Source organism: Melospiza melodia, chromosome 6 (genome assembly GCF_035770615.1).
Source record: "Melospiza melodia melodia isolate bMelMel2 chromosome 6, bMelMel2.pri, whole genome shotgun sequence".
Taxonomy (NCBI): Eukaryota; Metazoa; Chordata; class Aves; order Passeriformes; family Passerellidae; genus Melospiza; species Melospiza melodia.
In genome coordinates this window covers 6323791-6338304 of record NC_086199.1, presented here as the reverse complement: position 1 = coordinate 6338304, position 14514 = coordinate 6323791, and the positions used below count along the sequence as shown (strand labels likewise).

The 14514-nt window shown below is 45.7% G+C and overlaps 1 protein-coding gene across 1 annotated transcript in view; it reads right to left on the bottom strand.

Moving 5' to 3' along the window:
* The window catches only part of HIF1A (hypoxia inducible factor 1 subunit alpha), a 35354-nt gene extending 23454 nt beyond the window's left edge, over positions 1 to 11900 (bottom strand). The window contains exon 1 of the mRNA XM_063159757.1: positions 11768 to 11900. Within this exon, the coding sequence (XP_063015827.1) occupies positions 11768 to 11802 (35 nt within the window). The 5' untranslated portion in view covers positions 11803 to 11900. The remainder of the gene's footprint in view (positions 1 to 11767) is intronic.
* Positions 11901 to 14514: the final 2614 nt, after the last annotated feature.

Below are 14514 nucleotides of genomic sequence, written 5' to 3'. Positions count from 1 at the left end.
GGTCAGCCCAGGTCAGCTGTCCTGGCTGTGTCCCCTCCTGCCTTCCTGTGCACCTCCTCACTGGCACAGCAAGGGAAACAGAGTCCTTAACTCAGGGGAAGCAAAAAGAACTAAAACCTCTGTGTGCTGTCAGCATTATTCTCCAAAACAGCCCTGCACCAACTGCTAGGAAGAAAATTAACACTATCCCAGCTGAAACTGTAACAGCAGAACAAGAAATTCTGTTGCTTTAGACAGATTCACCTTTATACCTTTGATTTTTGTTAGCTACTCATTCAAGATCCCTTCACAGGCAAAATATTCATTCTACAACAAAAACTCAAGAGAGAATTACTGGAAGTAAATGGCTGAATCCACCCAGATTGCTGCAGCTTTGTCACTGTTCCCTTTACAACTGCAGACACTTTTAAGTTAAAACTCCCCTGCTTTGGCAATCAAGCTGAGCACTGCAAGTCCACAGGTTTGTCACAAGGCTTGTGTGAATCACACAGGGCACTCAAGAGATGAAAACACACAATAACCTCACAAGTTGGGATTTCAGCCCTTGTATTTTCCTTCTGACAGCCTAATGTTCTTGAACATATTTTGAGTAGTTTCCAGATTTAGGCCAGGTTTTAGCACCCTTGGCAGCAGCCTTCAGCAGGAACAGTCAAAACTTCTCCCAGCCATTGAATTATTAATTACCAACTGAAATGCTGCCCAAATCCAGCCCATAGTGCTTTCTGTTAAAAATTAATCCCAGAGTAAGATCCTCAAGTGCTGCCAGCTGGAGCTGATGGGCAAAACCCAAGGAAAAGGGGATGTTGGAACCACTCAGTGCTGCCTGAGTGGCAGCATCTCCTCTCCCTTTTACTACATGATTCCTTTCTAGAAAGGCTGCTACTATAGATAGATGTTTAAACTGTACAGCACAACAGTTGGCTATTTTTAGCTGCTATTTAAACCTAAGCTGTAACCAATCTGAGTAAAACCCAGCCATTTAAATAGGAAGATTAACTACCAGCTTCAAAGAGCATTTCTTTAATGGATCAAATTAATAGGGAAAAGGTCTTTCACAAATGAGGTTTAATTACCAAGTGAAGTCATTGTTGCCTCAACATTGAAATGCCACCAAACTAAAAAAAAAAATTCTTTGCTATTGCAATTACTCAAAGCTTTGTTACAATTGCATAAAGTAAATTAAACAACACACATCAGCATGTGTAGCTGCTCACAATTTTCTGTGTAGTCAATTAAATGACACTGAATTCCTGTAAAGAAAACCTATTTCCAAAGTGAGCATTCTCCTCACCAGAGGGGAAGGAAAGGGGGCTCAGGGAAGGAGATTTGAAACAGTGAGATGTGAAGTGCCACAAAATCAGTTTAAACAAATCATATCACTTCTCTTATCTGTTCTTTTTGAGCTGCCCCCATGTGAAGTTCATGACCTCAATAGAAAGATCATTCTGCAGAAAAGGAGAATTTAAAACAATTTAAACATTCTCCATTTGAAACAAACCCCAAACTTCAGAGCTGTATTGCAGCCTTCTGCTCTCAGTCTGGCAGGAAACAAAAACACCTCAAGAGCCTGAAGAAAACCTCAGCTGCTGAGTGGATTATACATGCAATGAAAATATCAGAAATGCCCGTGCTGGACAGGAAATTGCATGCATTTGCAGGTCTGATTTTTCCTGCACAATTTCAGTGCCAGACATTCATTTCCATTTTGTATTTCTACCAGAGAATCATAAGCATGTTATCCATGAGAGCTCACTGAAAGCTGTTTCATTGACCCCTTCAAACCCAATAGTACTTCTTATACATAAGAGATGTTTACATGCAATAGCTGAACAAAATCTGAGCTCCAGAAGATATTTCAGTTACAGACCCAGAGCAAAAGGGTATTTCACAACCAGGACTCACTGCAGCTGAAGGATATAACCCAGACTCCCACTCCCTGCCTCAAATCATAGAATAGAAACAAAATTGTACAGCAACATTTGCCCAAGAGCCTTGAGAGCAAAGCACACCAGCAGCAACCCCGTGCCACCAGGTACAGATGCTAAAATTGGCCTCTCTGCTTGAGTGTGCAGCTCCTGTCCTCATGGTCATACAAACCTTGTGGGCCACAGCATCTCCCAAATAACACATCATTCCCCAAACCAGCCCAAAGACCCCTCCACAGCAGATTCCTACAAGTGAGCCCCCAATTCTCTAAATGCAGCCCAAATTTTTCATCTCCTTGACTGAAAAATAATCGATCACCACATATAAGTTGGCCTGTTCCTCCTTATTTACCAATGGCAAATAGACAAAAACAAAACAAAACAAAACACCCACAAAAAAACCCCACCAAATGAAAAAACACCAACCCTGGAAAATACCACCCGTAACTGGTAAATTTTGGTTGAAGATACTTAGATAAAAAATGGTCAATGGATAAAACTTAAAATGTGTAGCAGTCAACTTTGTGTCCTTCTAGCTTTTAAAACCACCACCCAGTATAAGAAAATTTTTATACTGTGTACATATTATTTGATTAAAAAAAAATAAAATCAAGAGGTTTCCTTTATTTCACTTTGCTATGGGCACAGATTTTTCTCCCATTCAAACTTACTATTTCTCTAATCATTTTACTCTAGAGATGTTTTCAGTTCCCATGTAAAATAACTTGTGCATGATTAATTAACTCAGGCTCATCTTTCTCGATACAGGTGTGAGAACATTATAAAATATGAACATCTTCCAATAGCAACTCACATTTTTCTCTTTAGATTTGCTTTCTTCAACCAAGTGGCTTTGCATTTGTGACATTTGTTCCTAAAGTTTCATAGACATATACATTGTAGAAAACAAGAAATCCTAATTATTAATGTGTTTCAAATCTGGTAACATCTTCTTGAGCTTTAACTAGTTTTCAGTTCTGCCATTAATTGCCATCATTTGCCAGTAAAAGATTAAGATAATATCTCCATGTTAGAAACAATCTCTCCTCTCAGACTGTAAAATTACTCTAGGAAACACCTGGCTTAGAAATGGAGTCACAAAAACTATATCCACTATAATACAGCTTCATTTTTTTCTCCATTACACCAAAAAGAGATGTAAATATTACAACATAAAAGTATATGGCATCAGGATGGTGTTGGAACTTTACAAAGTAGAACTTTACAAAGTAGACCTGCAAGTGGTCTCACGTTTAATTTTAAGGCTGAATGCATTGCTGAGGTTGATATAAAACTTGGTCACCTTTGCAGGCCCAGCCTAAGCAAGGTGTTTCTGGCAGCACAGCTGAACAGGACACAGGGGCAGCTCCTGGTTTGCAGCCATACCCAGAATAACCAGTTGTGTCCATGTGGAGAGCACATGGCTCAGCCCTGGGCTTGTCCCACCAGCCACCCTCACCTACAGCCAGAGTGTCAGGACAAAATTTACTCTCCTGACTGTGCTGAGTACACATTCACTTGGGGTTTTTCACTGTTTGTAAGATGTGTGTTTTGTCCAGAGCTGCTAGCCATGATACTTGCTAAATTATTCCTCCATGGAAAGGAGAAGCTAAAACAGTGGAACTGCCCTATTGACAACTTCGTATTAAAAACTGGTTTATAGTTTTTACCACTCAAAGTTAAAACTTTGAGTAGTAAAATTGTTTAGGTTGTTTAGGTATAGGGGACCTCAGGAGCTGATCAGCTTCAACAGGGAGGGACAGAGCTGCAGTGTTAGCACCATCTCTCAGGCCTTGAGACAGACCCACACCAACACGGCCCCGAGAGCCCCGTTCCCTCTCCCTCCCAGCCCTGCAGTGACACACTTGTCTGTCCTGACCAGCAGCCCAGACTGCTCATCCCTCAGCAGGCAAACTTTTTCCAAATTGCTTGGGAGGGGTGCTCCTTCCTCCTATTGCAGCCCTACAGAATTACTGCAGCCTCTCACTGCCACTTCTCTATGGGTTGGGGTTATTGCTTTGACCCACCTTGCTCTGACGTGATTTCCTGTTAAAGTATTATTGCTTTATGGCCAATCTTATTTACTAGTTCTTATGTTCTAGTCCGTGTAGAGAGTTCTTGTGAAGGAAAAAAAAAAACCCACACCCAAACCTCGTGTGTAATCAGAAGCATGTGATTATACAGAAGAAAGTCTTGCCCTTCATGAATTAATGAACATCACAGCCCACTAATCCAGCTCAGGAAAAGAACTCAGAAATTCCTTACATACAGTATGAATGTTCAATTACAGAAACTAATGTCATATCTAAGCAGAAACAACACCACAAAAGTCATTCCTTGGTATATTTCTTTCTAACACAGCAATTCAAACCATTTTCTTTACATGAGGATAGTTATAGGCACTTGCCATAGCCTGACTACCACCAAAACAAACCCCTAAGTGATAAAACTCTAATAAATCAGGAGAGCAGGCAGGCAGGTCAGCCTGGATTAGCCACAGCAGCACAAATGCTCTGAAAGCCAGCAGTGTTTGCAAAATGAGAGTGGGAGAAGCAGCGAGGGGAGACTCACTCAGCTCACCTAGAGAAGCCATCCCCCACAAATGCAGATAAACACCCATCCCACAGACAAACCCCAGCACAGGAGCCAGCACACAGCCCTGATGGCCTGAACCCACCACAGCACCACCCTGACAAGGTTATCCATCATCTGCATTTGGCCTTGGATTGACCTGAAACCCCAACTACCTCCCCACACAGAAATGTAAGAAGGGAAAAGCTTCAATATTGTCATTTCTAATTTAGATCATGGTGAAGGGATTCTATCATGTCTTACTACACAGTGTAACCCACCCACAGTTCACCTTTGCATGGTAATATACTGGTTTAAAATAACCACATGGCATACAGTGGTGGCATAAAAGATTTTTTTTTTTCAGCTACATTATTTGGCTTTTTCTTGAGTATATTTTTTTCCTTAATTAGTTGTGCTTTACCCTTCAGGATTAAAGGTACATGGTAGTAAAATTGTGTTTATTATTACAGAAAAATCAGAGCTATTCAAAAGAGATATCTGAACACAGGCTTGACAGAACTGGACACTAAGTGCTCTCCTCCCTTCAGCCCTTCTGCTTTTGCTTCTATCAAGCTCACAAAAAATGATGCAAAACATATCCCCAAGATATCTGTCAGGCTTTCAGTAAACAATGTTTTAGCTAAGAACTGGTCTACCTTCAGACAGATGCAGACTCTTGATAAAGTAACTAATTTTAGTCTAAATCATGGCATTAAAATCTATCTTCTGTTTTGTTCACTGCATTTTGTTTTCAAGATTGGAGGCTGGACATTTTCCCTCATTGCTTCCATCCAAGTTTCATCCCTTCACCTCAAGTTCCTCAACTGCTTTCAGTTAACAGGGTATTTTGTAATCAAAGGTTTTTAAGAACAGGGGGAAAAAATAACAGAAGTAAGAGATATCAAGTTTTATTTTTCTCTGTGAATAAAGAGCAAACCACAAAGCAGTCAAGAGAAACATTTACAACAATAGCTAGGACAAAAAGCCTGCAGCAATGTCAGCTCAGCATCCAATAGACTCAATAGGGTGCAAGGAAAAAGTCCTTTCTGAAGGACTGAGCACCAAAATGCCCATCCCCAGCTAAACCATTCCTTTCTTTAGTTTAGCTAGTGGAGGATGCAGCCTTTATATTTGATGTGGATTACTTTATGTCTTCCAAAGGAGGTGAACAAGAAGCAAACATAAGGAGGTAAGCCTTTAATAACTCCCTTTCTATCATAACAGTCCATTTACTATTCTCATTTGTGAGCAAAAACAGGAGGCTTGGCCTCAAATCCTTTTGCTTCTTGAAATGCACACATTTCCATAAAGTGACATCAGTCTAGTTTTGGTTTAGGATTGACAATGAAAGAACTCATTCTGGTAAAAAAAACAGGTCATCTTTTCCAGGTAACATTTCCAGGATTATTACATATCAAGTCAAAATGTTTATTAAATTAGTTGCTTGGTAAAACCTTCCACTGTTGCAATTATAATCAGTGCTGCTGATTCAGAAGACTCAATTTTTCACTTGAAGTTCAGGCTCTATTTTAATGCAGTGAGTTAAAAGGTTTGTTGTAACATTTCTCAAAATGCTTAAGGAGCATTCATTGACACCAGATTACACAGAAGCTGCACAGTATCTCTGCCAACACACACATTTAAGCTTTGGTGTCTTTAAGGAACAACCAGTGGACCATCCTGAAGCACCAGTTCTTCTCCAGTGCCAGCAAAGCCATTTTGAATTTCTTGCTACTAAAACATCTCAAGCTTTTAAAGGGCTACATTTCTGTACTAGTCCCAGTGTTATCAGACTTCAACAGGAAGAAAGGACAGATGATGCACATGATGAAGCTGCTCTTTATCAATGCACTTTCTCTGAGTTCTCAAACCCAACCCCCAGGCTGGTATGAACAGGCACAGCTTCAACCCAGGCTGTGGCTCCACATCAAAGAACCCTCATGTTCATCACCTACATAAACTGCATTCACAAAATACATATATGCTGGCATGCATTCACTTCATTCCATGCTCCTAATGATTTCAGAATGTAATTTTGGTAGAGATTTTTATTCCAAGCTAAATAGCAGAGACTCAGAAGAGAAAAACCTCAACAGGCTTCATGTCCAATGGTGATTTGGAAATCTGGACCTTCCTTGAATTTTCAGTCACTAAAGTGCAAAGGCTCATCCTGTAGTCCCCAGCATCACAAAACCTCCCTGTGTCTCCCATTTCAGAGCAGCCCTCAGTGGAAAACTCAGATTCTCCTGCATTCTCTTCCATCCCCTCTAACACAGAGGGAATTTCTCAGGAGAGGCTCAAAATGCTCAGACTTTCTCAAATTCAAAAGGGAAAGGGCTGTTATAACATGAAAAGATGATTAAGGTCCAAGTTCTTTCCATGCATTACCTAGGTGGTTTTTCTGAGGCATGTAAACACCTGCCCATATAACTGTGTGTGTGAAGATAAAAGGTGCAATAATCTGGAACATTCCTTCCTTCTGGACACCAGCTTGCTAGGAACAGGTATGGGCTACTGTGCCTTCTTGTAAAGCTCTTGCAAGATTTGTTTTTGCTTTGAATCTGCTTGTTTTTAAAGAACACATCTTGTAATTGAATTGGTATTTGCATCTCCTTGGAAGCACCATCAGGAAAAGCTTGATGCTCTTGTACACCACCACTAAACCATGTGGGACTTCCCTCCTGGCCTTACTTAGCCATGCACACTCTACAACCAGGTAAAAATTATTTTGTTGGCATGTCCTATCACCAAAGCTCTTTAGGAATAAATTAATACTGCCAAATTCTCTTTGGTAGTGCAAAAAAAAAAAAAAAAAAAAAGGGGGATTTTTAAAAATCAGCAGCTTCTGTCATTTGATGTCCCCTTTAAAGTCACAAATCTAGTTGAAATCCAGTCTATTACTATTGAGCAACATGAACACATCCAAGAATTCAATCCAGTGTTACACAGGCTCAGCAAGAGTCCTCCAGGCTCCCAGGCTGGAAGCACACCGACAGGAACACGCACAATCTTAGGGGTTTTGGGCTCACACTGCAATGCCACTGACATTTGACAACGTTATTAATATTTATTGACTAATTTTTTTTATTCCTCTTCACCATCAGCAATCAGGGTTTTGGAGCCAGACACACAAACTCGAGGCATTATAGTCCAAGGACAGGGAGGAATGAGGAATAAAGTCTATGGCTGCTTGCACAAGGTGCAGGGGAGGGAGCAATCACCTGCAGGGGAATTCACGCATGGCTCCCGTGACAGCAGCGTGGTCTCCTCTGGTGGCAGCAGCAGGACAGCGTGGCACAGCTCCTCAAGGCTCACAGAGGGCGTGCCACCTCAGCCTAACCCAGGTAAACCCTTGATGGGCACTTCTGATAAGAGAGAAACCAACCAGCAGATGGGGATGGCAATTAAATGAGAGAATAAAATCGATTATCCACTTCACACCTCCGCCTTTAAACCAACAGTTGACTTAAGTGCCACACTTAGGATGCTGATAAGATCGTGCAGCTACGTTTGTTACCCCCTACACCTTCCAAAAATGGTCCAGCATGTGCCTCCAGGAAAGGAAAAGCTTTTCAACACAAGGTTGAATTGCTAGAAAAGCCTGAAAGGGCTTAAAAGAAAAATCTCTTACTATCACATCACCCTGTTACAGACCCCCGACAACCTGGACCATCCGATCACAGCTGCAGCAGCCTCTTAGCTAAGCACGGACTGGTTATTGGTATTTCAGGCACCCCAACCAAGAGACCCAGACTGCAGACACTGTGTTTTAAAGGGCAAAGCAAGCACGACTGTAAACAAAAACCAGAAAACCCTCCTGCTGCTTCCATCAGCTCACTGGCAAATTATCAGACGTTCACTGATAAATGGAACCAAAGCACGAGCAGAGCAAAATTATGGAAAATTTCTGCAATAAGCAAATCCTCCACAGCTATTCTTCCCTGATTTTCAGTGCCTTGATGATGATGAGGACGGGCAGTAGCACTATGCTGTCCCCTTCATCTTTAGTGGGCACTGGAAAAACATTTCTGGTCATTTTTGTAAAAGGAATTCACAAAACTTTTCATGTTTGAGGCAGTGCAAAGAACAGACAACACAGGTAAGTTGTATGGCAAGGCAAACAATCCAGAAAAATCCAGAAAGCAGAAAAACCACTGTTCTGTGAGCCAGAAACCACTGAGCCTTCCCCATACCTGTGGGGAGACTCTCCAGGAGATTTACTGAAAGATTCCTCCTCTTCTTACAGCCCGGATTACACAAAAGGGTTTTGTATTCACTTTCGACTCCAGCAAGGGTGGCTCAGTTCCCCCAGCGCTGAGAGAAATTAACAGACAAAAGCGGTGGCACAGACAGTCCCAAAGACCTCACACAGGTTTGAGAATAACCAGGGGCAGCCACTGCCCCTCAGAGCCACCAGCACAGGGCACAGCCTTCTCAAACAGATTCTGGAGCTGGACTTTGGTGGCAAAAATCCAGCAGAAAACCCCTGGTCTTTCAAATCATCCCCTTCAGACGCTAAAAAAATAAGTTTCAAGGCCCAACTCTGAGAAACTGAAAAGCTGAAGTTCTTCTGCAAGGCACTCATATTAATTTTATTATTAAATTTCACTGGCTTATACCATCTTAAAACTCAGACTGAATGCTCCAGAAACAACTCATTTTTATTTCACACCTATGGCATTAAAAATATGTATTTTATGCTAAAAAGACAGCACACTAGAAAAATGAATCTGGGTTAGCTACCAGCTGCAAGCCACTACCCAAGTAAGGACTAACCCATAACCCTAAATGGTTCATTGACTGAAAAAGGCACCAAAATTCCTCTGCTAATAGTGAAGTGCCACAGCACAGACCCGAGGAAAAGCTTTTCATTGCATCAGCCATCTGCATGCTGGAGTTTGCTAAAAGAATATTGAGAAAAATCTCACACTTCTCACCAAAACCTTAAATGTGGCTCAAATGAGAGTCAATGATGAGCACACTGGAGTTTGTTCAAAGAATATTGAGAAAAATCTCACATTTCTCACCAAAACCTTAAATGTGGCTCAAATGAGAGTCAGTGATGAGCACACAAAGCTCCCAACAACTCTGTTTCACCCACTCCATGCACTGAAACGCTGTCCTTGCAGCACCCGGGGGAAAACCCAGGAGCACATCAAAGTGATACAACTACTGAAGAATGCCTAAAACCCAAATAATTCAGTATCTAATCATGGTGCTGATACTTGATTTCTTAGGGAGTCTTGACCCCTCTGCATATATGAGAAGCTTGGAACCACATCAAAAAATGGATTCAACAGGCCAGTAGAAAAACCCACACCTCCAGATACTGCTATGACCAAATTTCACTTTAAGACAAACTTGGGCAAATTCCATGTTTTCTGAATCTCACAGCATATAATTAAGTAAACAACAACCTTTACATTAACTATCAAGAGATAAACACTATCCACATACAAGCAGAGGGAAAGGCAAGGAATAAAATAATCTTAACCCATGCCAAAATTGAGGTGTATTGTATATACAATTAGCCAAAGTTTTATCATCAAAGATGATAAAGAACAGGACATAAAGGACTTCTCCCTTCAAGGTATTCTGAATATGGACACTATCAAACCTAAACCCTACAAAAACAACCCAGCTTTTTGAGAAATGTTTCATATTTCCATGCAGCTCTCTGCTGAGCTCACATCCTTCCTTTTTTTGCTTAGCCATCTTCACTCAAGTGTACATCCACAGCCCCCAGGACGAATGTACCACAGACACAGCTTTATGTTTTCCATTAAAACCCTACAACAGGAGTAAGGGGAATATCCCTTTATAAGAAACATTCCCGACTTTGAACTTTGTCGTCAGGAAACAGAAAACAACAAATTCTCTTTCTTAAGCCCTGCCTTTAGGAAGGAAGGATAAGCTTTGCATACTCATTCTTGCATTCTGAAGAAAGTAGATTACATCCAGGATAAGGGAATTTCAATAAAAAAAAAATAAAAGTCCTCCAGTGGGGCAGAACGGTAAGTAAAAAATAACAAATGCTCAAGGGCAAAAGAAAAAATAAAAAAGGGGGGGAAAAATCCCAATAAGAAACAACAATAAAAAAATAAGTATCAGGAAACAAGTCTCAAAGCCCCTTCCCAGACCTGCCACTAAATTAGGGCATCAGAGCAAAGCGCAGATTAATCATGTTGGTTGCAACATTTTCTCACAGGCTTCCCAAGAGCCATCCGGCAGAGCAGAGAAGCTGGAGGCTGAGTGCCACCCCAGGGTGCCCCCGTGTCGGGATTTCCCTGCACCCGGAGCCGCTGCTCCCCCATCGCAGCCCGGCCGCGGCTCCCAGGGCGCTCCAAGGCAGCCGGTGCTGTCCGGGCGCTCCCGGTGCCGGTGCTGCCCGATGTTCCCGGTGCTCCCGGAGCTTCCCGCTCGGCACAAAGCTCACCATCCATTTTACAACCCGGCCAGGCTCCTTCCCGACACAACTTACACGCTCTAACACTTAGAGCGCTTAACCTGCTCAGATGACCCTCGCATATAAGGGCAGGCAAAACCCATCTCGAAGAATTAAAAGCCGAGAAAAGGTATCGATAGCCATATAAACAAGCCTTCTGCAGATGGCGAAGAAGGCAATTAATCCCCCCACAAAGCCCCACCGCCGGGACCGGCTCACCCGAGCCCCCCGGCTCCTTAAACTTCACCGCCTAACAAAGGCTTTTAAGGCTTTTATTCCCCCCCCTCTTTCCTCTAATTTGCGCTTACAATCCTCGGTGAATTATTCATACTCCTCAACTCACATTGTCCATCCGCTCCCGCTCCCCACTCCTCTTACACCTCCCCAACGCGACTTTTGGGGATTTTTTTATTTAAAGCTTCGTATCTCCAGACTGAGAACCGGCCCTTTTCCGCACAAAGCCGGGGCACGGCGGGCTCGGAGCGCGCCGGGCACGGGGCACGATCAATCCCTGCCCGCTCATTTCCCGGAGCGGAGCAGCCCCCGGCTCGCTCCCCGGCACCGCGGCCGACACCGGGCACCTCACCCCCGGCCCCGCCGCCAGCCCCGAGCCCCGGCCCGCTCCCCCCGCCGACAAAATGGCGACGTGGACGAGAAGGAGAAGAAGGAATGGAAGAGCGGAGCGCTCCGCGGGCCGGGGGAGCGCGGGGAGGGCAGCGGGGAAGAGGCCGAGGAGGGGGCGGCGGTAACAAAGCAGGGGGCGGCGGGGGCCGGCAGCAGCAAGCGGGGGGGAGGCGGGGGGCGGGCGGCGCGGCATCGGTACCTCTTCTTGTCGGTGACGCCGCCGGGGCTGTCCATGGCGGCGGGATGGCTTCTCCTCCTCCCGCCGGCTCCCTGGATGCGAGGCGGCCGCGGCTCCGATGGCCGCCAAGGGGCGCGGGGAGATGGCGGCGCTGGCCGGGTCTGGGGCCGCGCGGGCTCAGAGCATCGGGGCACAGGCTGCGGGAGGTGCGGGCGCGGCGGCGGCGGGCGCGGCGCGGGGCCCGCGCTGCGCCAGTGAGGAGCGGCGGCGCGGCCCGGCCCCTGCGCGCGGGGTCAGCTGAGCGCTCAGCTGGGCGGGGGCCGGCGCCTCACGTGCGGCGCTGCGTGCGGGGCGGGCCCGGGCACGGCCGGCCCCACAACGCCGGCCCCACAGCAACCTCCCCACAGCAGCCTCCCCATAGCGCCGGCCCCACAGCGCCAGCCCCACAGCGCTGGCCCCACAGCGCCCGCACCACAGCGTTGGCCCCACAGCGCCCGCCGGCGGGGGCTCGTCCCTGCCCAGTCCAGCCCGGTTCAGCTCAGCTCGGTTCTGCCCGGCCGGCCCTACATCGGCCCCACAGCACCGGCCCCACAGCGCCCGCTGGGGGAGCTAGTCCCAGCCTAGCCCAGCCTAGCCCGGCTCGGCTCGGCTCGGCTCGGCTCGACCCGGCCCGCTCCGGTCCGAGCACCGCCCGCGCGGATCCTGCCACAGATCGCACCACCGTGGGCACAGTGCGAGGAGCTTTCTTTATCTCCTTTAGTCCTTTCTTTATCTCCTTCTTTTTTCCTTTCTCATGTAACTTTGTTCGATGCTTGACTCTGCTGCCTCTCCCAAAGGTGTCCTAGTAGAATAAAAACCCAGGATGTTTGGAGTAATGGAATCATCGAGGTTGGAAGAGACCTTTAAGATCATCCAGTTCAAACATCCACCTAGACTGCCCCTAACCCGCATTCCCCAGCACCTCTTAAACACCTCCAGGGACGGGGATTCCAGCACCAGCCTATTCCAATGCCTGACTATCCCAACAGAGACATTTTTATTTTTTGTATTATCTAATCTGGATCTCCCATGTCTTGCCTTAAGAGAATGTCCTCCTGTCCCCTCACTGCGGCCACGGCAGCAGAGACCTCCCTACAACCTCCTCTCTGTGAGTTTTAGACAGTGATGAAGCCCCCCCGAGACTCCTCTTCTTCAGACGAAGCAAACCCAACTCCCACAGCCACTCCTCACAAGATATTTTTTAGTCCATTTCCAGTTAAAGGGTTCAGAACCTCACATTAATTAAAGGGAGCAGTCAGCTCCACAGCCAGGCAGCCCAAAGGGGGAACTGACAGGTAATTAAGCACATTTCGAGCAAGTTTTACAACTTCCCAAACCAAACCCAAGAGCAGAGCCAGGAGGTTGGACCAGGGCTGTGCCGAGGCACTGTGACCCCCTCTGCCTTCCTTCCCTGCTACCCACCCAGGCTGGCCCAGATCCAATGCCATCATCCCAGTGCCTGTGCCCATTTTTCCTCTCCCTGCTCCCCCATGGCAAGCCTGGCCTCAGGCACTGCTCACCTGAGAGCCCCAGGAGCTCCTGCTAACCACTGTCCAGGAGGGGCTGGACAGTGTCCACCTGGCACTGACATGGCCACACAGGTGAGTGGCCTCCTGGATCAGGAGCCAGGATACAGCCATGGGAGAGCAAGGAGAGGAAACTGGGGCAGAGCACACACATTTAAAGTTAAAAGCCTTAGTTCTGTCAGGGTCATGTATGGGTGAGCACTCTGGGGAGGCAGGAAAGGCACAGTTCCAGGTGGAGTGACCCCACAGAGCTCACGGGTTCCTTTACATCTTGTGGGCTCCCACTAGCAAGGACTTCAAGTGACCATCTGGCGCTGAACCCTAGGAGACTACTCAGTTTGCAGCTCAGCAGTAATGATACCTTTAAAAAAAAGCAGCTTTGACAGGCATAAGTGACATTCTTTAGCTGCTGTGTGCACGTGTGGTGACATAAGAAACACCTGCAGGGCAAAGTAGATGGTGCTTCAGTGCTGCACCTTCCTAACACTTCTGCTGTGGATTCCCAACTCCAGGTAACAAGCAGTTGGTTTAGGCATACAGTCATGGCTGTTCTGTGTTTGGAGGAGTTATTATTATTTTATTTTATTTAGAAGAATTAAAAGCAGTGACTGTGACATTTGTTGCAGTCACAAGGAATCCCTGTATGAAAAGGATTGCTTCTGCCCACAGCAGTCAGATACATGGAAGAGGCACAGGTGCTTCTGACTACTTTTATTCCTTCAAGGTTTTTCTATCCAAACACAGACAAAGCCCAGCTCTGCTTTGCTTATGAGCTGTGACAACACAATAGCCCGTGGCAGTGTGGCTGTGAACTACTGATATTTCTGTTGTTTTGTGCTCACTGGAGCCTCCAGAAGAAAAACAATCTAAGCAAGACTCAACCTCAAGTGTCTTGCATAAGTACCAAGAAGCCCTCCCCAAGGGCTCACAGACAACTTTATCTATCAAAATGAAGTTTAGGCAGCTCAAACATAGGAAGAAATTCAGTTGTGCACTGCAACTGAGCAGGGCTTTTTAGTCTGTTCAGAGTCACCATAACAGCCCTTAGAGAATTTTCTGGTTAAATGGGAAGGAATCTCCTGGTGGGTACAGAAATGACAAGGCCAGCTCAGTGCCACCTTCCCCACCAGAGCCCCTGGAACGCATCTGGGGAGTTTTGGTAGTGAAGTGGTGATAACAGAGGTACTTCCCATGCCTTAGAGG